The sequence below is a fragment of the Schistocerca gregaria genome, chromosome 8, assembly GCF_023897955.1.
Source record: "Schistocerca gregaria isolate iqSchGreg1 chromosome 8, iqSchGreg1.2, whole genome shotgun sequence".
NCBI classification, from domain to species: Eukaryota; Metazoa; Arthropoda; class Insecta; order Orthoptera; family Acrididae; genus Schistocerca; species Schistocerca gregaria.
This window is the reverse complement of record NC_064927.1, coordinates 256,070,384-256,096,972: the sequence shown is the minus strand read 5'-3', so window position 1 is coordinate 256,096,972 and position 26,589 is coordinate 256,070,384. Positions and strand designations below refer to the sequence as shown.

Here is a 26,589-nt window from a genome sequence, read left to right as displayed (position 1 = left end):
TCAATTAAATTCAATATTTCTTCTGTCACCCAAGGATTTTTACTAGCCCACGTCTTTTTACCTACTTGATCCTCTGCTGCCTTCACTACTTCATCCCTCAAAGCTACCCATTTTTCTTCTACTGTATTTCTTTCCCCCATTACTGTCAATTGTTCCTTTATGCTCTCACTGAAACTCTGTACAATCTCTTGTTCTTTCAGTTTATCCAGGTCCCATCTGCTTAAATTCCCACCTTTTTGCAGTTTCTTCAGTTTTAATCTACAGTTCATAACCAATAGATTGTGGTCTGAGTCCCCTACTGCCCCTGGAAATGTCTTACAATTTAAAACCTGGTTCCTAAATCTCTGTCTTACCATTATATGATCTATCTGAAACCTTCTAGTATCTCCAGGGTTCTTCCATGTATACAACCTTCTTTCATGATTCCTGAACCAAGTGTTAGCTATGATTAAGTGATGCTCTGTGCAAAATTCTACCAGGCAGCTTCTTTCTAGGCCTAATCCACATTCATCTACTATGTTTCCTTCTCTCCCTTTTCCTACTATTGAATTCCAGTCACTCATGACTATTAAATTTTCGTTTCCCATAACTATCTGAATAATTTCTTTAATCTCACCATACATTTCTTCAATTTCTTCATCATCTGCACAGTTAGTTGGCATATAAACTTGTACTACTGTATTAGGGTGAGCTTCATGTCTATCTTGGTCACAATAATGTGCTCACTATGCAGTCTGTAGTAGCTTACCCGCACTCCTATTTTTTTTATTCATCACTAAACCTACTCCTGCATTACCCGTATTTGATTTTGTATTTAGAACCCTGTGTTCACCTGACCAAAAGTCTTGTTCCTCTGCCATCGAACTTCGCTAATTCCTACTATATCTAACTTTAACCTATCCATTTCCCTTTTTAAAGTTTCTAACCTACCTGCCTGATTAAGGGAACTGACATTCCAAGTTCCGATCCATAGAACGCCAGTTTTCTTTCTCCTGATATTGACGGCCTCTTGTGTAGTCCCCGCCTGGAGACACGAATGGGGGACTATTTTACCTCCGGAATATTTTACCCAAGTGGACGCCATCATCATTTAACCACACAGTAAAGCTGCATGCCCTCCGGAAAAATTACGGCTGTAGTTTCCCCTTGGTTTCAGCCGTTTGCAGTACCAGCACAGCAAGGCCGTTTTGGTTAGTGTTGCAAGGCCAGATCAGTCAATCATCCAGACTGTTGCCCGTGCAACTACTGAAAATGCTGCTGCCTCTCTTCAGGAACCACATGTTTCTTTGGCCTCTCATCAGATACCCCTCCGTTGTGGTTGCACCTACAGTACGGCTATCTGTATCGCAGAGGCATGCAAGCCTCCCCACCAATGGCAATGTCTGTGGTTCATGGAGGAGGGTGGGGGTGGGGGTGGGGTGTAATAAAGCAAAATCTTACATGCTTAAGTTCATTTTCAAATGTTCCTTTACAAAGGGAAACCCAGGAGAACTGCTCCAATTTAATCCTTGAACCGCTAAATAGAAGAATGAAATTTGTATTACTGTCAGTGGTGTTGAGAAACAGCTGAAATTGTTAAAACTGAACACACCTCCACAGCCCAAATGAATCACTGTCAGGTGCTATACCAAATATGCAGCTGTGTTAGCCCTTCTTCTTACTATAACCTATTGCAGATCCCTTGAACATATAACTGCCCAGTAATTCGAAAAAGGCACAGGTCACACCCGTCTATAAGAAGGGCAACTGAAATGACCCACGGAACTACTATCCAATGTCCTTGACATTGATTTATTGCAGAATCTTAGAACATATTCTGAGCTCAAACATAATCAGATATCTTGAACAGAATCACCTCCTCACCAGCAGTCAGCATGGATTCTGAAAATGTCGACAATGTGAAACTAAGTCGCACTTTTTTCACATGACATACAGAAAGATTTGGATCAAGGCAGTCAGGTAGATGCATTGTATCTTGATTTCTGAAAAGCCTTTGACTCAGTAACACATCCATGCTTATGGTCAAAAGTCATATGGGTATCAAATGAAATTTGTGACTGGGCTGAGGATTTTTTCTCGGGAAAGTACAGTAAGTTATCACTGATGGAGAATCATCAACAGATGGTCCGCCCGCGATAGCTGACTGGTCAGCATGACGGAACGTTAACCCTAAGGGCCCGGGTTCGATTCCCAGCTGGGCTGGAGATTTTTTCCGCTCAGGGACTGGGTGTTGTGTTGTCCTAATCATCATTATTTCATCCCCATTGACGTGCAAGTCGCCGAAGTGGCATCAAATTGAAAGATTGCACCAGGCGAACAGTCTCCCGGCGGGAGGCTCTCATCACATGACATTATTTTATTATATCAACAGATGTAGATGTCACTTTGGGTGTGTCCCAGGGAAATGTGTTGGGACGCTTGCTGTTCATTTAGTACATTAATGGTCTTGCAGACAATATTAACAGTAAAACCAGGCTTTCTGCAGATGATGCAGTTATATATAATGAAGTATTATCTACAAAAGGCTGCATAAATATTAGTTAGATCTTGACAAGGTTTAAAATTGGGAACTTGCTTTAAATCATCAGAAATGTACAATTTTGCACTTAGCAAAATGAAAAAAAATGTAGTATCCTGAGACTACAATATCAGTGAGTCACTGTTTGAATTGACCAACTTATACAAATACTTGGGTGTAACACTTTGTAGGGACATGAAATGGAATGATCACATACATTCATTGTGGATAAAGCAGGTGGTGAACTTCAGTTTTTTTGGTAGAATACTGGGGAAGTGCAATCATTCTATGTAGGAGATTGTTTAAAAATCACTCGTGCGACCAGTTGTAGAATACTGCTCAAGTATGTGGGACCCATACCAGATAGGACTAACTGGAGTTCTTGAAATGTATATGCTCACTGTGAAATAAATAAGCCAGACTCTTGTTGCTCTATTTGCATGCCTAAAAATGAGTCTAAGGACTTCACTGTTATTTTGAAATCTGGTTTTAACAAATCTAAAAATTAATTCACTGTACTTTGAGTTGTTCCTACAATAAGTCCACCACCAAAATAGATGGAAATCAACAATTTTTCTGTTATGCTTTTGTGATTGTAAATGCAAGGATTTCCTGAGGAACCAATAAAGCCATTCTTTTCACGAATGAGTGAAACTTATTATTCCAGCAACAGGATGATTTCTCCATTCCATACAGTGATTTCTTGAGGTGCCAAACATGACCTGACCCATCATCAAAACCTTCTGGTTGAGTCATATACCTCTCTATCAAAGTCACCATACACAAATGCAGTTATAATGACGAATTGACGAAGTTTCAAATTTTCTTCTGCTGCAATCGCTATAACAGCATGAATAGCATCATAATGAGCAACTGGACTAAAACTTCTATCGTAATCAAGTCCGGCACAGTGAAACATACTGCACACAGCCAAGTGAGCATGATATCAATCAATTGATACATCAGGTTTCTATTTAATACGAAGTACCCGTCAAATATTGATAACGTGGTTTCCTTCAGATAAATCCACCAAATCCCCAGTATCATTTTCACCAAATGCCTTCTTTTCTTCTGTCATTGCATTAAACCTTTTACTGGAATTACTTCTTTCCTTAGCTCCACTGAAGTTTGTTGGTGCAAGCTCTTCATGGATTGCTTTTGTCAGGCAAACTAATGCATTTGCTTCTTGAGACAGGTGAGGCTAGTATCCTCATTCATAGTCACTAAATTTCACTGGAGGACGTATATCAGAAACTGGATGTCGATTTAGTAACTCATTCAAATATTCTTGGTCACTAGTCTGAATCTGATACACAGTAGATTCACTTTTCTGTCCTGTTTCTTCAGGTATGGAATTAAATTCCAACTCAATCGAATTTCCAGTTGTACATAGTTTTTCTGGTCGAAAATCAACATTGCGTGTTTTTATGGAATCCACACACTGTAACCATCTTTGTCACTCATGTGGCCAATGAAACGACCATGTATAGTTTTATTATTGAACTTGTTGGGTTTCCTGGTTAAAAATACATTTTCTCCAGGTGAAAATACACTTTCTCCATTGTAAGTGACAGTATAGTTTCCCATGAAAATGTAAGAGTTACCAATCCTTTGAACGGTTATGGTTTTATACAATGGTGTAGAAATTCTCAGCCCTTTAAGAAATGAAACTCAAGGAAAAAAAGAACATGTTTTGGAAAAATCTTTGATGTGCAGCAACATGTACACTACTTATTTTTTTATTACAAAAGTGTAAATGTGAATTCCACCAAACACTGCATATTACTTTCCAATGCGTTGAAATCGAGATGGCAAAGCGCTTTTGTAAGCCAGTCACAGCTCATGTCATGTGATTTTGCGAGCTCATGACAGTGGAAAGTCAGAGTATAGGACATGTGATGTAGTCAGCCAATAGTAACATCACTGTTAAGTACAGCAAACACACAAATAGGAAAAGTTAATGGTTTAAATTAATATATATAGTGTTGCTACAAGAAAAGCAAAGCTTTCACGTATAATATTGGCCCCGAAGATATGTTCATAAGTAGAACCACTGGCTCACCCACCAATAATATCACTATCCTACTGCAGCGAGAACATTTGTATCTTTGCCAGATCAGTTCTCTGTAGTACGCACTCAATGCTACATGCATTGTGTATACGCTGTGAGAATAAAAGTATTCATAGTAAGTGACCCCCCCCCCCCCCCCCCCATGAACCATGGACCTTGTCGTTCGTGGGGAGGCTTGCGTGCCTCAGTGATGTGTGGTTCCTGAAGAGGGGCAGCAGCCTTTTCAGTAGTTCAGTAGTTGCAGGGGCAACAGTCTGGATGATTGACTGATCTGGCCTTGCAACATTAACCAAAACGGCCTTGCTGTGCTGGTACTGCGAACGGCTGAAAGCAAGGGGAGTAGACAACATTCCATTAGAACTACTAACGGCCTTGGGAGAGCCAGTCATGACAAAACTCTACCATCTGGTGAGCAAGATGTATGAGAGAGGTGAAACACCCTCAGACTTCAAGAAGAATATAATAATTTCAATCCCAAAGAAAGCAGGTGCTGACAGATGTGAAAATTACCGAACTATCAGTTTAATAAGTCACAGCTGCAAAATACTAACTCGAATTCTTTACAGACGAATGGAAAAACTGGTAGATGCTGACCTCGGGGAGGATCAGTTTGGATTCCGTAGAAATGTTGGAACACGTGAGGCAATACTGACCTTACGACTTATCTTAGAAGAAAGATTAAGAAAAGGCAAACCTACGTTTCTAGCATTTGTAGACTTAGAGAAAGCTTTTGACAATGTTGACTGGAATACTCTCTTTCAAATTGTGACGGTGGAAGGTGGAAGGGGTAAAATACAGGGAGCGAAAGGCTATTTACAATTTGCACAGAAACCAGATGGCAGTTATTAGAGTAGAGGGGCATGAAAGGGAAGCAGTGGTTGGGAAAGGAGTGAGACAGGGTTGTAGCCTTTCCCCGACGTTATTCAATCTGTATATTGAGCAAGCAGTAAAGGAAACAAAAGAAAAATTTGGAGTAGGTATTAAAATTCATAGAGAAGAAGTAAAAACTTTGAGGTTCGCCGATGACATTGTAATTCTGTCAGAGATAGCAAAGGACTTGGAAGAGCAGTTGAACGGAATGCACAGTGTCTTGGAAAGAGGATATAAGATGAACATCAACAAAAGCAAAATGAGGATAATGGAATGTTGTCAAAATAAATCGGGTGATGCTGAGGGAATTAGATTAGGAAATGAGACACTTAAAGTAGTAAAGGAGTTTTGCTATTTAGGAAGTAAAATAACTGATGATGGTCGAAGTAGAGAGGATATAAAATGTAGACTGGCAATGGCAAGGAAAGCGTTTCTGAAGAAGAGAAATTTGTTAACATCGAATATAGATTTCTGTATCAGGAAGTCGTTTCTGAAAGTATTTGTTTGGAGTGTAGCCATGTATGGAAGTGAAACATGGACGATAACTAGTTTGGATAAGAAGAGAATAGAAGCTTTCGAAATGTGGTGCTACAGAAGAATGCTGAAGATTATATGGGTAGATCACGTAACTAATGAGGAGGTACTGAATAGAATTCGGGAGAAGAGAAGTTTGTGGCACAACTTGACTAGAAGAAGGGATCGGTTGGTAGGACATGTTTTGAGGCATCAAGGGATCACAAATTTAGCATTGGTGGGCAGCATGGAGGGTAAAAATCGTAGAGGGAGACCAAGAGATGAATACACTAAGCAGGTTCAGAAGGATGTAGGTTGCAGTAGGTACTGGGAGATGAAGCGGCTTGCACATGATAGAGTAGCATGGAGAGCTGCATCAAACCAGTCTCAGGACTGAAGACAACAACAACAACAACAACAGTAAGTGACAGGAGTGCTAGAGATTTATTTATCATAGTAATTACCATGCCCGCTCTCCACTATGTATAGATTAATAAGCTGCTAGAGAAGCTAAGCTTTCGCATATAATGTTGATCTTTTTTTGTGTGTGTTACACTTTAAGATACATCACACAAATGTGCCAGTAAAATGTTTAATAACAATAAATGTCAGATCTTCTGGGCTCAACGTTTTCTAAATTGCTCATCCTCAAGGAGTTGATTTGTAAATGAGAGTCAAAATCTCTTCAATTTAAGAAATTCATCATCCATTTTCACACATAGTTCATTTTATGTAAAAGGAAATTTATTTGAAAGTAAAGCCTCGTTTACACGATGACATTAGGTTGCAGGCAACTGTGCTACCGGCCACTGGGCATGTGCACCACATGTTTGCCCAACTCATTGATGACACTAAACACTTTCGGCTTCTTCCAATGAGGGCGACACTAGTTGTAAGAGTTTTGAGGTTACATGTGTTCATAGAGTGTGGACAAATTGAAAAATGAAGGGGAGAACAGAGAATAATGTTTGAGTTTTGGATATCTATGCCTTGCATAAGTGTTTGTGAGGTTTCAGTGATCCTAATAACAAAAATAAGTTGAGACCATCATGTAAGATCAGAACATAGATGGCTTGACAATACCTGAGCTGCAGGGCAAAATTTATTGAATTAGGAGCATATGCACAACTGAATTAAGAAAAATACAAGCAAGTGCAATTTCTGGCTGTGGAAATGCTCTTGTCTACAAGACTAAAATCCCATTGTTCGAGTTGGCAGACTGTTTTGTAAGGAATATTGTTGACAGGAGGGAACACTGCACAAATCAAGAAGCTGCATTCTTAATTCAATATTCACCTATTTAAAATATCATTGCAATGCTCCCCATTCACATATGTTAGAACTTTGAAATATTGCCACTGCTCTACAGATCTACACTCCTGGAAATGGAAAAAAGAACACATTGACACCAGTGTGTCAGACCCACCATACTTGCTCCGGACACTGTGAGAGGGCTGTACAAGCAATGATCACACGCACGGCACAGCGGACACACCAGGAACCACGGTGTTGGCCGTCGAATGGCGCTAGCTGCGCAGCATTTGTGCACCGCCGCCGTCAGTGTCAGCCAGTTTGCCGTGGCATACGGATCTCCATCGCAGTCTTTAACACTGGTAGCATGCCGCGACAGTGTGCACGTGAACCGTATGTGCAATTGATGGACTTTGAGCGAGGGCATATAGTGGGCATGCGGGAGGCCGGGTGGACGTACCGCCGAATTGCTCAACACGTGGGGCGTGAGGTCTCCACAGTACATCGATGTTGTCGCCAGTGGTCGGCAGAAGGTGCACGTGCCCGTCGACCTGGGACCGGACCGCAGCGACGCACGGATGCACGCCAAGACTGTAGGATCCTACGCAGTGCCGTAGGGGACCCTACCGCCACTTCCCAGCAAATTAGGGACACTGTTGCTCCTGGGGTATCGGCGAGGACCATTCGCAACCGTCTCCATGAAGTTGGGCTACGGTCCCGCACACCGTTAGGCCATCTTCCGCTCACGCCCCAACATCGTGCAGCCCGCCTCCAGTGGTGTCGCGACAGGCGTGAATGGAGGGACGAATGGAGACGTGTCATCTTCAGCGATGAGAGTCGCTTCTGCCTTGGTGCCAATGATGGTCGTATGCGTGTTTGGCGCTGTGCAGGTGAGCGCCACAATCAGGACTGCATACAACCAACGCACACAGGGCCAACACCCGGCATCATGGTGTGGGGAGCGATCTCCTACACTGGCCGTACACCTCTGGTGATCGTCGAGGGGACACTGAATAGTGCACGGTACATCCAAACCGTCATCGAACCCATCGTTCTACCATTCCTAGACCGGCAAGGGAACTTGCTGTTCCAACAGGACAATGCACGTCCGCATGTATCCTGTGCCACCCAACGTGCTCTAGAAGGTGTAAGTCAACTACCCTGGCCAGCAAGGTCTCCGGATCTGTCCCCCATTGAGCATGTTTGGGACTGGATGAAGCGTCGTCTCACGCGGTCTACACGTCCAGCACGAACGCTGGTCCAACTGAGGCGCCAGGTGGAAAAGGGATGGCAAGCCATTCCACAGGACTACATCCAGCATCTCTACGATCGTCCCCATGGGAGAATAGCAGCCTGCATTGCTGCGAAAGGTGGATATACACTGTACTAGTGCCGACTTAGTGCATGCTCTGTTGCCTGTGTCTATGTGCCTGTGGTTCTGTCAGTGTGATCATGTGATGTATCTGACCCCAGGAATGTGTCAATAAAGTTTCCCCTTCCTGGGACAATGAATTCACTTTGTTCTTATTTCAATTTCCAGGAGTGTATCTTCGATAGAGTAGTTTGCAAACCATTCCCTTCTTAATGTGGCCTGCTTTGAATAATTATTGTTGTTAATGTTAATAATTGTTGGTGTTAATGAAAAAGTGTCATCACCAACTAAAACTGCATCTTCTAGCATGCCAAGTGTTCTCGATTGTAATGCAAGCAATGTGATATGTATTTTGAGTTCTGGAGACAGTGCTTCATGCAATACAATATCTTTTCCTTATCGCACAATTAGCTCTATTTAGAAGAAATGTGAACGGTTCTGGTGACATTCTAAAATAATTTGAAAGAATATCTAGGGTCTTCCATTATAAATTATTTCAAATGTTACTAAGCAATCAAGCTGACATCTTTTCTTCATCCAGTCACAAATCGAAACATGTTTCTTATTTTTTTCTTAAGCAGCAATTCCACACAACAAGCTTTAACTCCATCACAACTCATGTGACGTGCAGCTGCCAAAACATTCTTTTCAAACACAACTCAGGAACCCAAAAAACGACAAAACTGAAGTGTATACCAGTATCATCATGTCTACAGTCATACATCAGAGTGTAAACGTGAACGAGGAAAAAAAAATCTCCTGGATTTCCCGGTTAAAAATACACTTTCTACCATATGAAAATACACTTTTTCCATGTTAAGCGACAGTGTTCTTTTCTTTGTAACTGCAAAACTTATCAACCCTTTCAATGGTTGTGGTTTTATACACTGGTGCAGAATTGTCTGGCACTTTGGAAAACGAAACTCAGGAGGAGGAGAAGGGGGGGGGGATTCTAATCCCACCGAGCACTGCATGTTACTTTCTGGTGCATTGAAATTGAGATTGCGATGCGCTATTGTAAGCTAGTCGTAGCAAATGCAAGTGATCTCATCAGCCGAAGACATCAGACATTCAGAGCATAGGACACGTGATGTAGTCAGCCAATAGCAACATCACTGTTAAGTAGCATGAACACAAAAATAGGAAAATGAACAGAAAAATTCTCTAGCCTACAAATACTATAATCCTCACAACCTGCAGCATTCACACCTGAGACCATAGATAGCTGTGGTGAAGTTAGGGTATAATTTTATAGCAAGAACACAACAGCAACCAGCAACAAAAAAACCTCCGTAGAGTACAAGGATGAAAAAAGAAGAAACTTTTAGGAGCAAAGAATTACACACAACACAAAACCAAGCATCACTGTAGGAGAGGACAGGAAACACACAGTTCTCATTTATTTACTTCAATAGGCCCTAATAGTGAAGTATTACATCATGTGTAAGTCTTTTCTGGAGTAATAGGCTTCTGACCTGGTATGACTCTGAAGACATAGAGACTCATTTTTTTCTCAACGACTACCACATGTAGAAAAGAAACTGTAGTGTGTATCATAGTGCTATATAGTAGCCTTTAGCGAATGCTCTCTGTGTCTGAGAACTGAAAAATGATCTGCAACAGCAAGCTTCACTATTAAATTTGAGACTTAGGTACTTCATATTTTATGAATGCGTAATATTTAATTATTCACTACTTCTAAATTTATAAATGAGCATTTCACAGAACAAATCACAGGTATAGTGACTCAAGTGTGTGGGGAAGGCATGCCTTGAACCCTCAATACCACTCCACTCCCCTGGGCAGTATAAATGCTATGAAGAACCCCCTCCCCTCCCCACCTAAACACCCTGAAAGAACTCATATAAAAAATTTAGAGCAGAGACAATTGCAAATCTTTGTAGAGGTACTAGTGACCAATAGCTATGGCAAAGCACTCTAGCTAACCACTGTACCAACAAACCATTTTGACTGCACCTGCAAAAAGTTGAATTTGGTAGTGATTTAGCATAAGTTTACAGACAGTGGTAATACATTTCAAACGCTAAAGCACATGAATTGTTCACAAATAAATAATATTGCAGTTAACACTTGCAAAAGAATATGAAATGAGTAATTTGAAAAGAACCTTAACCTCAGCTGGCACCAAAACATATTTGCAAGCATTATTATTTGCTGTTTCTTAGATGTGAGTTCTTTTTAAACATATGAATGCACACAACAATCTGAAGGGTCATACTTACCAATTGAGACAGTTGCCTGGAAACCAGTATGAGGATTGTTGGTGTTAGTATAAAACCGAATGTGAAGGACATTAGATGAAGTAGTATATGTGCTTGGGGCAACTGTACCACAGAATACACCCACAATTTTGGCAGCAAGTGTTCCTCCATCACGCACTTCAATACCTTCCTCAGGACAACCAGATCTATTATGAGAGAATAATCATACAATTAAAAAGCAAAGACAAATAATAGACACTACTTATTTCTGCAACTACTGAGAAAGTGCAAAAGATACGGCATTTGAGTCAAAAATATACATACTCATGACGCTCAAACTGAAGACAACTGTCTGCAAAATGCTAAGATTTATGTTTGTGTCTCACATCAACAAAAAAGTAAATTCCTCCAGAAAGACTGATTGTAAAATAATATATGCCACATAAAACAACTGTACAAAATATGTTACTTGATACTGCAAATAGAAAAGCTTAGAACCAATAATGTCTATATAAGTTACTTGTGCACTAGGAAAAGTGTTTATACTGTCACTTTGAAATTGTTGTAAGATATGTAACAATCTTTTGGGGAAATGCAGGCAGTGGAAATAAGATACTAGTAGTCAAAAAAGAAAAAAATTAAAACTAGGAATTCATGCCACACATGATTTAGGAATCTAAATACACTCCTGGAAATGGAAGAAAGAACACATTGACACCAGTGTGTCAGACCCACCATACTTGCTCCGGACACTGCGAGAGGGCTGTACAAGCAATGATCACACGCACGGCACAGCGGACACACCAGGAACCGCGGTGTTGGCCGTCGAATGGCGCTAGCTGCGCAGCATTTGTGCACCGCCGCCGTCAGTGTCAGCCAGTTTGCCGTGGCATACGGAGCTCCATCGCAGTCTTTAACACTGGTAGCATGCCGCGACAGTGTGGACGTGAACCGTATGTGCAGTTGACGGACTTTGAGCGAGGGCGTATATTGGGCATGCGGGAGGCCGGGTGGACGTACAGCCGAATTGCTCAACACGTGGGGTGTGAGGTCTCCACAGTACATCGATGTTGTCACCAGTGGTCGGCGGAAGGTGCACGTGCCCGTCGACCTGGGACCGGACCGCAGCGACGCACGGATGCACGCCAAGACCGTAGGATCCTACGCAGTGCCGTAGGGGACCGCACCGCCACTTCCCAGCAAATTAGGAACACTGTTGCTCCTGGGGTATCGGCGAGGACCATTCGCAACCGTCTCCATGAAGCTGGGCTAAGGTCCCGCACACCGTTAGGCTGTCTTCCGCTCACGCCCCAACATCGTGCAGCCCGCCTCCAGTGGTGTCGTGACAGGCGTGAATTGAGGGACGAATGGAGACGTATCGTCTTCAGCGATGAGAGTCGCTTCTGCCTTGGTGCCAATGATGGTCGTATGCGTGTTTGGCGCCGTGCAGGTGAGCGCCACAATCAGGACTGCATACAACCAACGCACACAGGGCCAACACCCGGCATCATGGTGTGGGGAGCGATCTCCTACACTGGCCGTACACCTCTGGTGATCGTCGAGGGGACACTGAATAGTGCACGGTACATCCAAACCATCATCGAACCCATCGTTCTACCATTCCTAGACCGGCAAGGGAACTTGCTGTTCCAACAGGACAATGCACGTCCGCATGTATCCCGTGCCACCCAACGTGCTCTAGAAGGTGTAAGTCAACTACCCTGGCCAGCAAGATCTCCGGATCTGTCCCCAATTGAGCATGTTTGGGACTGGATGAAGCGTCGTCTCATGCGGTCTGCACGTCCAGCACGAACGCTGGTCCAACTGAGGCGCCAGGTGGAAATGGCATGGCAAGCCGTTCCACAGGACTACATCCAGCATCTCTACGATCGTCTCCATGGGAGAATAGCAGCCTGCATTGCTGCGAAAGGTGGATATACACTGTACTAGTGCCGACATTGTGCATGCTCTGTTGCCTGTGTCTATGTGCCTGTGGTTCTGTCAGTGTGATCATGTGATGTATCTGACCGCAGGAATGTGTCAATAAAGTTTCCCCTTCCTGGGACAATGAATTCACGGTGTTCTTATTTCAATTTCCAGGAGTGTATTTCAACTGTTCAATGTATTTGTATGTCATACCTGTTTATATATAACAAAACACAACGATTAGGACAAAACTAATTTTAAAATATTTATGATACTAGAAACAAAGAAAATTTCATGTTACCATCTCATATTAAAACTCTACTCCAAACTACTCAGTAAATAGCTTTAAAATGTACAGGTTAAAAGTGAAAATTTTAGGATGAAATAACCGCAATATGAATCAGGGTAGATCGTTACTCATGACACAGAGGGGATACTGAGTGTCAGACAGGCACATTTACAAATGACCAAACTCTTGGGCAAAGCCCTTCATCGTATTTAGAAAAAAACATACACACATACAAGGGCTGCTCAAAAAATAAGGTGACTTTTCAAACTGCTCGGGTAACGTACTTTCGATTATCGAACTTTTTTCCCTCCTTATATTGGTCCACATGTCCCAAGCAAATGTTCACAATTTCAAGTCTACAGCGTACTTCATTTGTTTTTGACAGATACATAGGTTAGACGTGTTTTAGTGTGCTCGGTGACTGAATTTGTATCAAATTATGTGTGAAAAAATGTAATCAAGTGCTCTACAACACTTCACATGTTGACAGTGACATATAGAGAGTATGCCCCAAGTAAAAAAAAAAAAAAGAAAAAAAAATTGTTTTCATGTGGTACAAGCTCTTCCAAGATGTCCAAGAAGATGCCAATGACAAACCTTGCTCTGGATGTCCCAGCGCATTAACAACATTGAGAACGTCAAAGTTGCGAAGAAAATTGTTTCAGAAAATTGTTTCAGAAAATCAACAAATTACCATAATAGAAGTTGCGGAAGATGTTGAAAAATCGGTCAGCTCATGTCATGCAATTTTTTCCAATGTTTTGGACATGATACATGGGTCAGCGAAGTTTGTTCCAAAACTTCTCAATTTTGATCAGAAGAACCATCACATGAGCATTGCTCAGAACCTCTTTGATGACATTAATGATGATCCTAATTTGCTCAGAAGGATCATAACTGGTGAGAAAAAATGGGTTTATGGTTACACTGTCGAAATCAAAGCCCAGCTGTTCCAGTGGAAGCCTGCCAAGTTCAATCAAATGTCAAAGTTTTGCTCACTGTGTCGTCGTCCCCCCCCCCCCCCCCCCCCCCACATGACTTGACATTATTGACTGTCTGTGAGAGGCAATACGCAAAAAAACATCCAGAATTGTTGAAAAACAGTTCAGGAATTTTTCATGATGACAATGCACCTGCTCATTCATCGTTGCTTGTGAGAGATTTTCTGGCCAAAAACAACATGACATTCATGCCTCAGCCACTACATTTACTGGATTTGGCTCCCTTTAACTTTTTCCTGTTCCAAAAACTGAAGAGACCTATGAAAGGATGAAGATTTTAAATGATTAAGGGAATAAAAACTGCATCATTGGAAGTACTCAAGGCTGTACCAAAAAGTGTTTATGAGAAGGGCTTCGAGGATTGGAAGAAGTATTGGCACAAGTGTATTGTACCTGAGGGGGATTACTTTGAAGGGGACAACATGAATACTGATGAGTAAATAAATATTTTTTCATAAAAATATAGTCACCTTATTTTTTGAACACACCTCATATACATACACAGCTCAGATATAGATAGCGATTGCCATCTCCTGGCACTCAGCGATCTCAGGTAGAGTGAGTAGTCGGGCTGCAGGCAGTGTAAATAAGATATTAGTATTTAAAAATAAATAAATAAATAATAAAAAAGTAATGGGTCATATTATTATTTTTTCTTTATTCTTTTCTTTTTATATATGTAAAGCCAAATGTGAATTAACTAACTGCTTTGTGCCAGAGATAACATTATGACACAAAAGAGAGAAGACACATGCTCTTCCACTGATTAATTTCTGTATCTTCACCTGTTTGTTTCTATAAGGGGTAGCATGTGGACATATGACTAGCTCCACCATGCCAGTATTGTTTATAAATGTGTATTCCAACCATATATTAAAAAGTGTTATAAACGTTATTAGGAAGGCCAGTTTATTCATATACCACTTACACCCATCTGTTCATCATTTCGCCCTCATATAGGACATTGCTCAGTAGTGAGAGGCTTATAAGGATACGGAGGGGGGAAGGTGCTGTGAACCTCAGAGCTGCTACTCCTCATTCAAGTATCTTCTCAAAAAGCATCACGAGGTCTAGATGACCCTCACCATTTCTCCCAGGGGAACTGAACCCCGGTCCTGTCCATTGCAGTCAGATGTGCTGATTACTTAGCTAGAGAGATGGACCCTATACTAAGTAGCTGCTATTTTTAATTGGTACTTAAAATAAAGTATATACAGGGTGTTTCAAAAATGACCGGTATATTTGAAACGGCAATAAAAACTAAACGAGCAGCGATAGAAATACACCGTTTGTTGCAATATGCTCGGGACAACAGTACATTTTTAGGCGGACAAACTTTCGAAATTACAGTAGTTACAATTTTCAACAACAGATGGCACTGCAAGTGATGTGAAAGATATAGAAGACAATGCAGTCTGTGGGTGCACCATTCTGTACGTCGTCTTTCTGCTGTAAGCGTGTGCTGTTCACAACGTGCAAGTGTGCTGTGGACAACATGGTTTATTCCTTAGAACAGAGGATTTTTCTGGTGTTGGAATTGCACCGCCTAGAACACAGTGTTGTTGCAACAAGACGAAGTCTTCAACGGAGGTTTAATGTAACCAAAGGACTGAAAAGCAATACAATAAAGGGCCTGTTTGAAAAATTTCAACAGACTGGGAATGTGACGGATGAACGTGCTGGAAAGATAGGGCGACCGCATACGGCAACCACAGAGGGCAACGCGCAGCTAGTGCAGCAGGTGATCCAACAGCGGCCTCAGGTTTCCATTTGCCATGTTGCAGCTGCAGTCCAATGATGCCAACATCCACGTATCGTCTCATGCACCAGAGTTTATACCTCTATCCATACAAAATTCAAACGTGGCAACCCCTCAGAGCCGCTACTATTGCTGCACGAGAGACATTCGCTAACGATATAGTGCACAGGATTGATGACGGCGATATGCATGTGGGCAGCATTTGGTTTACTGACAAAGCTTATTTTTACCTGGACGGCTTTGTCAATAAACAGAACTGGTGCGTATGGGAAACCGAAAAGCCCCATGTTGCAGTCCCATCATCCCTGCATCCTCAAAAAGTACTGGTCTGGGCCGCCATTTCTTCCAAAGGAATCATTGGCCCATTTTTCAGATCCGAAACGATTACTGCATCACGCTATCTGGACATTCTTCGTGAATTTGTGGCAGTACAAACTGCCTTTGATGACACTGCGAACACCTCGTGGTTTATGCAAGATGGTGCCCGGCCACATCGCACGGCCGACGTCTTTAATTTCCTGAATGAATATTTCGATGATCATGTGATTGCTTTGGGCTATCCGAAACATACAGGAGGCGGCATGGATTGGCCTCCCTATTCGCCAGACATGAACCCCTGTGACTTCTTTCTGTGGGGACACTTGAAAGACCAGGTGTACCGCCAGAATCCAGAAACAATTGAACAGCTGAAGCAGTACATCTCATCTGCATGTGAAGCCATTCCGCCAGACATGTTGTCAAAGGTTTCGGGTAATTTCATTCAGAGACTATGCCATATTATTGCTACGCATGGTGGATATGTGGAAAATATCGTACTATGGAGTTTCCCAGACTGCAGCGCCATCTGTTGTTGACAATTGTAACTACTGTAATTTCGAAAGTTTGTCTGCCTGAAAATGTACTGTTGTCCCAAGCATATTGCAACAAACGGTGTATTTCTACCGCTGCTCGTTTAGTTTGTATTGCCGTTTCAAATATACCGGTCATTTTTGAAACACCCTGTATATTTTCATGGTATATTCAAGCCTTTATGTAGCTTTACATACACCACTATCAGATGTGTTTACAGGATGAGACCAAACTTTACTGCCAAAATTTCAGAGGTTGTTAAGGAATATTTTCTGAGTATTTTGGTATGAAACACTCTTGGTCTCCCGTGACTCTTTACATGGTGATCACATTTTATTTGATTTCCTACCCCATTTATCTCTGTAACTATATTACACAGATAGTAACAGCACAAAAATAATTTTTTTAAGCATGTGCCTCATGTCTGGATTTGGTGAATCCAATGGAAGAACAGCACCATGAGGCTACAATGAGCTGTTTCTGCAATGACTGTAACCACATCACAGTACTCTTGTGCCCAAGGATTGCTGCATTGCTGTGCATTTTTGTTGAACATTTTGGTAATTGGACATTTTTAAGTTTTGTGAAGATTTTTTTCACAGAAAGAAAGATAACTGAGGTAAAAAAACAAACAATTATATTAATCCTCTGTAAGACGCCATCAACGGCTGTGAATTCCCTGTACCAAAATTCTCAGAAAAAAAGTACCTGAACAAGGCTGAAAATTTTGTTTGTGGAGTCCAAGTTCAATATTGGAGTTAATACATAATTTTCATTTCCAAATCCGAATTTTCTACTGAATTGTAGAAGTAGCTAATTGGGTATTCTTTTATTTTATATTGTAATACTTAGGAACTTTCAGTTTCCTGCTTGATACCCACCAGTAACCTGTCATTGGTTTTTGCACCACAGTATAAAACTCAATTCTAAAACCTAGTGAGGAATGAACAATTTATGTGAAAATTATTTTTATTCCTTATATCATACTCATGAATTGCACAGTGTTATGCAATAACAGAAAGTCCAGGCTGAATGATAAAAACGTACACAAAAATGAAACATTACTTATGAACGAATACTATCTAGCTTTTGCATGAATCACTTAATGAGCCAGAGGACACTTACATAAGTATGGAAACACACAGACATACACACACTTGTGTGACTACATTATGCCAGCTGAACACACGATCAAGACTTTTCATTCTTTTTGTGCGTGCCTGTGAATGATTAAATGCTTCTACTTTTCAATGAGTGGTCTCCTTTAGTCCTAAATTATTTACTCAGATTCCTTACTGAGACCCAATACATATGCAGCTATTGTCGCCTACCAACACTGTTGCCTGCCTGGGATGAGCAGCAGTCCCAATCGAGATGTTTGTCAGAGCAAAGAAATGTACACAGCTACTGCTGTCTTCATAGGCAGCTACCAGATTGGGATAAGAAGTACTGGGAAAAACAAAGGTGGGTGTGTGATGGTGAGGGGGAAGAACTGGGAAGGCTGGGGTTGGAAAATATAATGCTGTCGCTGTATAAGTATGTGTTGTGGTGCAACAAGTTGTTCTACCTCTTCCTCATAATCAGATGAAAGATGTATGTGCAAAAACACTGTTTAGGTACTTAGCATCTAGATAATCTCCACTGTTCATGCTTTGTTTTGACATATATGCAGCCGTGCGGGATTAGCCGAGCAGTCTAAGGCATTGCAGTCATGGACTGCGCGGCTGGTCATGGCCATCAAAAGCCCTCTCTGTTTCAACATTACATACACTGTGCAGAGCAGGTTACAAAATAGATAAACTGTGAACAAAATAGTGAGAAGGAAAAGTGTGAGGGGGTTGAAATAAAACAAAAAAAGGACAATAGATAAGAACAATGCAAGGTGGGTGCTGGTATGGAGCACAAGATGGAAAAAAAACAGTGGGATTAGGATTCTGGAGTCCTAATTCACACAAGCAGGTAAACCTCATGCACACATGACCATTCTCTGGCTGCTCTAGCTCGCTGTAGCAGCTGGAGATACCTGTAATGTGTGCATGATGTGAGCCTGCTTGTGTAAATGTGTGTGTATTTACCCTTCTTTTCTTTTCTGAAAGAGGATTTCATCAAAAGCTTAGAGTGTCACAGTCTTTTTGTTGTGCCTGCCTGCAACACAATAAGTCATTATTTTAGAGGTTAGTCAACTGCAATCGAAGTTGCACACAGCTGTTATCAAAGGGAGTGTATTAGTGGAGATTGGTAAGTTTGACGTAAATAGCATTTATTCAGGAAGATGGCTTGCTGAATCATTGAGGACAAGTTGAAATAGGTAACACACAAGATGGTCATTGAGTCATTCATTCGTCATATTTTTCAGATAGCATCAAGAAGGAGTAACCTCAGAGGTGTGGAATGAATCAAGATATACCTTAACAATGGATAAAAAAATGTTAAAAACTTAATGGGTGGATATATGCCAGCTTATTTTAATCAACTAAATCTGAAAGAAAAGTTGTGCCTGTCTGTGATGCCATATTCCACTACATGGTGAGTAACAATCATAATATTCCAGAATGAAATTTTCACTCTGCAGCGAAGTGTGCACTGATATGAAACTTCCTGTTGGACCGAGACTCGAACTCCGGACCTCGCCCTTCATGGGCATGTGCTCTACCAACTGAGCTACCCAAGCACGACTCATGCCCCATCCTCAAAGCTATACTTCTGCCAGTACCTTGTCTCCTACCTTCCAAACTTTAAAGAAGCTCTCCTGCGAACCTTGCAGAACTAGCACTCCTGAAAGAAAGCATATTGCAGAGACATGGCTTAGCCACAGCCTGGAGGATGTTTCCAGAATGAGATTTTGACTCTGCAGTGAAGTGTCCGCTGATATGAAATGCCTTTCATGGGCAAGTGCTCTACCAACTGAGCTACCCAAGTACAACTCACGCCCCATCCTCACAGCTTTACTTCTGCCAGTACCTTGTCTCCTACCTTCCAAACTTTACAGAAGCTCTCCTGCGAACCTTGCAGGAAGTTTCATAACAGCACACACTCCGCTGCAGAGTGAAAATCTCATTCTGGAAACATCACCCAGGGTGTGGCTAAGCCATGTCTCCGCAATACCCTTGCTTTCAGGAGTGCTAGTTCTGCAAGTTTCGCAGGAGAGCTTCTGTAAAGTTTGGAAGGTAGGAGACGAGGTACTGGCAGAAGTAAAGGTGTGAGGACGGGCCGTGAGTTGTGCTTGGGTAGCTCAGTTGGTAGAGCACTTGCCCGCGAAAGGCAAAGGTCCCGAGTTCAAGTCTCGGTCCTGCACACAGTTTTAATCTGCAGGGAAGTTTCCAGTCATAATATTGTCATTATTCCATCCTTCATTTTCCACTGTTTGAAATTACAAAGGAAGTTCTACTTTAAAACATCTGCTGCCTCCTTAATTAAGCTCAATATTTGCTGTTTATCTGTTGTTGAGAACTGCTTTTGATTGTGGAAGAATCATTTTCAATTGTTATCACCATGTGTAAGGCTCTTAAATGTTATCAACAAATCTGAATTAGGTGAGGGGTTTGAGATTCTTAGTGGCTAGGACAAAATCCACCAAATGGGCTGCATAAGGGTGGTTTAGGATGGTGTTATTTAAGTGACTAGAGTATTGTATGGATTTATGTGTACATGCTGCTTTGGGAAGATAATTACAGACATAGTTGCTCATGATTATTATGAAGAAGGTTGTGGCTTTAGACTCAGCCAGATATTGATGAGAGGTAATGTTCACTGGCATGAAGACGATGGAAGTTGGGAATTAGAAGTGTTGGTTGGGAGAGCATTGCCTTGGGTGTAGGCCAGGAGGCACCAGGGCACAAGTTGAATACGAGGGTCATTGAGAGTAGAGGTTATTTCTGTCAGGGCACAATCAACAATGAGCCTAGTGTCATTGATGTTCATTACCCCATTGAATGCACAGTGTCAATCAACTTTGCTGTTAGAATTGCACAGAATTCTTCAAAAGTATGGAAACTAACTTTCCTGTCATATGAAATTCCACACTTAAATTGTGTCAAAAGTCTATTAGTTTGTCCTGTAGAACATTTTATTTGAATTCCATGCTTGATTGCCAAATTTTTTACTTGTTAATGTATTATGTTCATGTATGTTAAGATATGTGCGTACAAACATATTTTTTGTGATTGGTGTTAATGCAATGCATATTAATGTACTGACAGTTTCAAGCCTTACAACTAATGTGGCTGCTAACCAATGAACAAAGTGATCCATAATGGCAGCGTTACAACTCATGGAGGTTATCAAAATGATGATGATAAAAAAGGGAACAACAACCACAGGTATCAAAAAATAACTCAAGTTTAAAAACTGCTCACAAAATGCAACATTACATCACTGGATCAAAAATCAAATGTACTACAATATCCTACATTTGAAAGAAATTGCTGGGCTACTGGATCAACTCTGAAAGAAAAATGATGCGACACATTTGTGCTGCCTAAACCAACATTTCAAGGCACACCAGAAATGGGCATATTTCCTGTCTTGGTTTGGCACTGACACATTTAACATGCTGATGAATGTCCTTGGACAAAAAGTCATCAGGAAGGAAGAGATTCTGAGCTGGTTAAGTGACTACAGGCCTACTTTAAGGCAAAACACATGCTGGAGGCCACTCACAAATTCCTCTGCAAAATGGCAGATGTATTCATAAGGGGTGGTTGATTTATATGGTGTCATTAGCTATTTCAATTTCAGGTGCAAAAACCATCATCAAGTGAGTGCTTATTCTGACAGACTAATCAGAGATGTCATTATTCTGTACAGCCCTCATGATACAGAATTGAATTCAACCTGCAACACAGAAATCCTTCCCTGGAGGCAGTTTGAAAGATTACTGAAGCATACGAAATTACTCAATGAACTGTGAAAGCAATCAAGGGTGAAAATGCAGAAGATTTATCAGACATTATTCAAATGACCAACCACCACAAATCCAGCTCATATTCAACAAGCTGATAAAAAGAAAGGAACACTAACAAAGAAAAATATAAATGTTGCCCAAAGTGTGGAGTGAACATAATCAGAATGAATACAATTCAGGAATGCTGTGCATAACATCTGCAAGATGACTGGCCACATGTCCAGGATCTGTCTGAGGAGAAACAAAATGCCTCCTTTCCCTGCCAAGAAGCATCAGCATTCAAACTCATTGACCAGGAAAACACAGAATTCAGCAAATGAAGTTGCATCACCTGAAGAAATGAGCAATAATGAAATCATCAATAGTGAAGATGTGAGAAAAGCTACATATTGTTAGAAATCAGTGGTTGCAGGATAAAATTCATACTGGACACTGATGCAACTTGTTCACTGATAAACCTGGAAGCACACAAATTATGGGGTCACTGCAATACTTCAGTTTAAATTCTACAATGAAAACTTTTAATGGAGCTCAGACTAACCTAAAGGGTAAAATAGTGGCAGTGTTTAAATACAATGGAACAACCAAAAAGGCTCCATCAATGGTTTTCAACTCATGAAAAATAGTCAATCTCTTTGGAAAGAACTGGCTTACTGCCTTCAACATAAATATCAGTGAAAATAAGTCACTGACTGTAAACTTTTGAGGATCAAAACAGCTTTAAATAAATTTAGAAGAAAATAGTCCAGGCTCAAGAATCTCTTTTTCTGTCCTGGCTTAGGCACGTGCAAAAGCTAGAAAGCAGTCCTAAAATTGAAAATAGGAGCCACACCATAAATTTTCAAGCTTAGGCCAGTACCATTTGCCATGATGGATAAAGTTAAAAAGAAATTGAAAAGCTGATCAAAGAAGGAAGCCAGTAAAGTTCAGTCAATGGCCTACACCAATTTGTCACTGTACTAAAGCAACGAGGATCAATAAGAATTTGTGGAAGTTTCACAGCAACTGTTCATGGCTGAAAATAGATCTGTATCCAATTTAAAGGCCAGAGAAGTGCTTCCAGAAAATCAGAAATGGCAAATGTTTTACAAAAAATGATTTACTGGATGAGTATCACCAGTTGTAACTGGACGAAGAACTCAAACAGATGATGGTTGTCAATACTTCACTTGGACTGTTTGAATATTGAAGACTATCACTTGGCATAACAAGTGCCCCTGCTATTTACTAACAATTTGTGGAACAAATCACAAGCACCACACCTGGATGTGCTAATTATCTGGATAATATGGATGAGTACATGAAGAATTTTGACATGCTTTTCACACAACTAAAGAAAATGGTCTCAGTTGCAACAGGAAGAAATGTGTATTCTTCAAAGATCAAGTGTATCTGTCTTATGAAAGGTTCCAACTTGAGTCTCTCCACTATATCGCTTTCTGAGCAACTTCCTTCATTTGTTTGTAGGTTTCTGCATTTCCAACGATGCCCCTACTTCAAATTCTATTTCTACCTCCTTCTTATATTTCTTTCACTCTTAAATATTATTTGTTGTGGACATTCCCTGTGCAGCATATGTCCCAGCTGAGACTCATTCCTTCTTTCTGATCAATTCCAGTAATCTTCTGCCTTTCAATATTTTCTTCATTCTTAAGTCTATCAATACACTTCACTCAAACATGCTTCTCTACAACCACATTTCTAAATGTTCTGAATATCTTTCTTCTTTCTCTTCAACTATCCATTATTGACTGCTATATAACACAGACACAGAAAGTATTTTACATATTCAATCTTTTTCTCATCTAAGAATATGTTAACAGGCACTTCCTTTTTGTTTATTCTCATCACCTTTGCTTTTCTTATATTTATCTACATTCCACAATCCTTATCTCTTCTTGCAATATGCTTCAGCACCTGCAACAGTTCCTCATCAGGTTCCGCCAGCACTGCTTGATCATCTATGTATTTTGGACAAGCTTTTCACACAACTGAGGCAGTGGCCCATTTAAGGCTTTCTCCTTACATTTTTACGTTATTTCCACACTTTATTTGCACATGAGATTCTTCGTACTTCATTTACCTTTTGATTAAGTTTTTATTTGCTGACATTTCACTCCTATTGTGTGTTGATTACAAGAGTGGTTGGGGCATAGCTTGTAGCAATGTAGGTAACTCATCTGTGTGTACTTAATTTAACACTCCATGCTAATAGTATCTATTATTTTTTGAAATGTATCTACCTTTAGGGTTACCTTTCACCTGGGATGTGCAACAGGTGAAGCCTGTGCATGGTCTCCAGGAATCAGCCGTCATTCAAAATGCGGTTTTCACAGTTGCAGACCACACAGACAGCAGAACAAACCTTGCAGCACTAATCCTGCCAGTATCCTAAACAATGGGACGGATGGATGTTCGAAGGTGCATCTGGCGCTTTTGATAGCAGAGTGGGAGAATGGTAGTAGTAGGGGTGGGAATTCTACTATTAACAAACTTTTGGTGGTGTTTTCAGCTGATCACTTGCTGATATCCCATTGTCTGGTCTGCAGGCTCCATATCACCTGTTAGCAACCTTTCAGTGGCCTTCAGACTCCATCCCACAAACAAGATATATGGCTGATATGTGTCTGTAAAATTTCCTAGCTCTGCCTTTTTCTGCATGAATGCAGAACAAAGCTCACACCAAAATTTCCAGAATTTCTTACAAGCAAGTCAAGCTGTGGCAGAATTTCTTACAAGTAAGTCAAGCTGTGAGCATGTGGCTACATTCTGTTCTCATTTCGAAAAACTTGAAGCAAATTGGCAGATACATTATTAAATGGTTGGTTGTAGTGACCTGACTTCCAAGTTCCTCATTGAAGGAGCCTTTAGGCACTTTCTATGATTGCGATCAGAAGAAAACATTTGTTGAAAAATTTGGTGTGTGTGTGTGTGTGTGTGTGTGTGTGTGTGTGTGTTTGTGGTGGGGGTCGTTAGCGGCTCTTGGTCTGGACATGACTTATGGTTCTGTGTTCATTCATGCTTTCTTCACTTTGGCCTTTAGAGCATTACTTCAGCCATAATTGTCCCTAATAAGTATTCATTTTTCGTTTATTTTATTCAGTTGACGTAAACTCATTATAAAGTTCTTTTTTATCTCACCTCAAATGTGTTTTGTTTAATTTCTATGTCTTCTGAATAAATCGCATATTTACCAGATTCAGCTCCATAATTCCATAACTAATAAAGAAATTTATCCAACTGAGTGCCCAGGGCCTCCGACTATAATCAACAGTGGAGGACCCTGATAAATTCAAGAACATATTTTATAGCATTTCCAGTGTGCACAGCAGTTGATTCTTCAAGTAGCCTGTTTATCTCAAGGGGTTTATGTATCATGTTATATATGATCTAGGGTAATAGAATTGGCATTAAATGTAATTTGCATACCTAAGGAGCACCTGTTGGGCTAGAGACTGTGTTCACAGCACATCCAGCTGCTGGCAATGGCTTCAGATGCAATAGGAAGAAATGTGAATTCTTAAAAACAAAGTGGAATAGCTGAGCCACATCACTGATGCATATGGAATCCAACCATCCAAAGCCAGTGTGGAAGCAATAAAAACCTGGCCTTGTGTAAACAATGTAATGTAACTACAATCTTTCACTGGAAATAGAAATTACTACAACAGATTCATCACCAAGTCACTTTCAAAAGAAAAGTATAGAATTCAAATTGACCAAGCATGAAAAAGCAGGTCCCCCCCCCCCCCCCCCTCCCCTCAAGAAGTACATTAACAAGCAAATGACATTGGTCCATTCTGATACAGCTCAATCTGAGGTGTTAGTTATGATGCATCATTACATGGAACTCAAGCAGTATTGTCTCACAAATATTCAGATGGATCCAAAAACCCATTGCCTTGGCTTCCAAGACTATAAATGAAAACCAGGATAGTAGAGACAGAGTGAAAATCAAGCACCATCTACAATTTAATAAGTCAAGTAATTTCACCAATATCTATATGGTACAGTAGACCCTTGTTTAACTGAATTTCAAGCGACTGAAAAATATCCAATTCGGTTTAATGAAGTTTAAATTAACAAGTCCTGCAGAAAAAATATAAACTACTAAATCCACTTTTTCTCTTGTTATGGGTGTTAATGGATGAGGGTGCTCCATTTTCATGGCTTCTAAGAAAAAAATAAAATTAACTACACTTTATATGCACATCAGTATTTCTGGCATGGTTTTCTAACTACTACAGAAATATTGTGGAACAATACTGTACCCATTGAATTAGTGCTTCATGTATGATAACAAATAATAATTTTAAGAAACACTTTAATGATCTCAAAGTTTAACAGATGAAGTTTTAAACAGAATATGTTTTAGTATAGAAATCTTATCCACAGCATATTTTACCCCTATACATTAAAAAACATCATTAACTATTGTTCATCTGACTGTTAGTCGCATTATTATGGCACTCTCTAGAATAGCGATAACAGCTATAACTTCAGTGTGAGGTGGCCATGTCATATTTTCACTTTCCTCCTCAGGAGATGGTAGTAAAACACTATGCATTATCATTATCTTCTACATCATCAGCAGAACTGATGACTGGTTATTTAGCATCGCATGTAATGTTGTCTGTCTGCATCCATTCATCCACATTCATGGTACAAAACTGCACCAACTAGGTGGAAGCCCTTAGAAGTGAAAGATTAGCATGCAATGTTGTATCTGCATTAGGAGTACGCTCACATGTTGAACATTGCTTTGCTTTTCAGTTTCAGTAGTGTTATAAGCCACTGTCTAGACGTTTGTAATCAGTTAGTTACGATACGTGCTGTAACTTCATCCCAAGCAGCAGATATGTTGTCGATAGCTGTGGTACACTCCAATGTAGAACTATTTCTTCTGCCTTAATTGCACTAATGGCAGCCTTACCAAGTTGGCATCTGTAACTGCGAGGGCAATTATTCCTTGGTTAATGGCTGCAAACAATTTGTGGTGTTAGCTGGTAAGACAACAACTTCTATGTTTGAGGTCATCAAACTGA

At 40.7% G+C, this 26,589-nt stretch overlaps 1 protein-coding gene across 1 annotated transcript in view; it reads right to left on the bottom strand.

Annotated features, from left to right (window-relative positions):
- LOC126285435 (cubilin-like) overlaps positions 1-26,589 on the bottom strand; it is a 780,558-nt gene that overhangs the window by 278,024 nt on the left and 475,945 nt on the right. Inside the window, exon 45 of the mRNA XM_049984824.1 lies at positions 10,839-11,023. Within this exon, the coding sequence (XP_049840781.1) occupies positions 10,839-11,023 (185 nt within the window). The remainder of the gene's footprint in view (positions 1-10,838; positions 11,024-26,589) is intronic.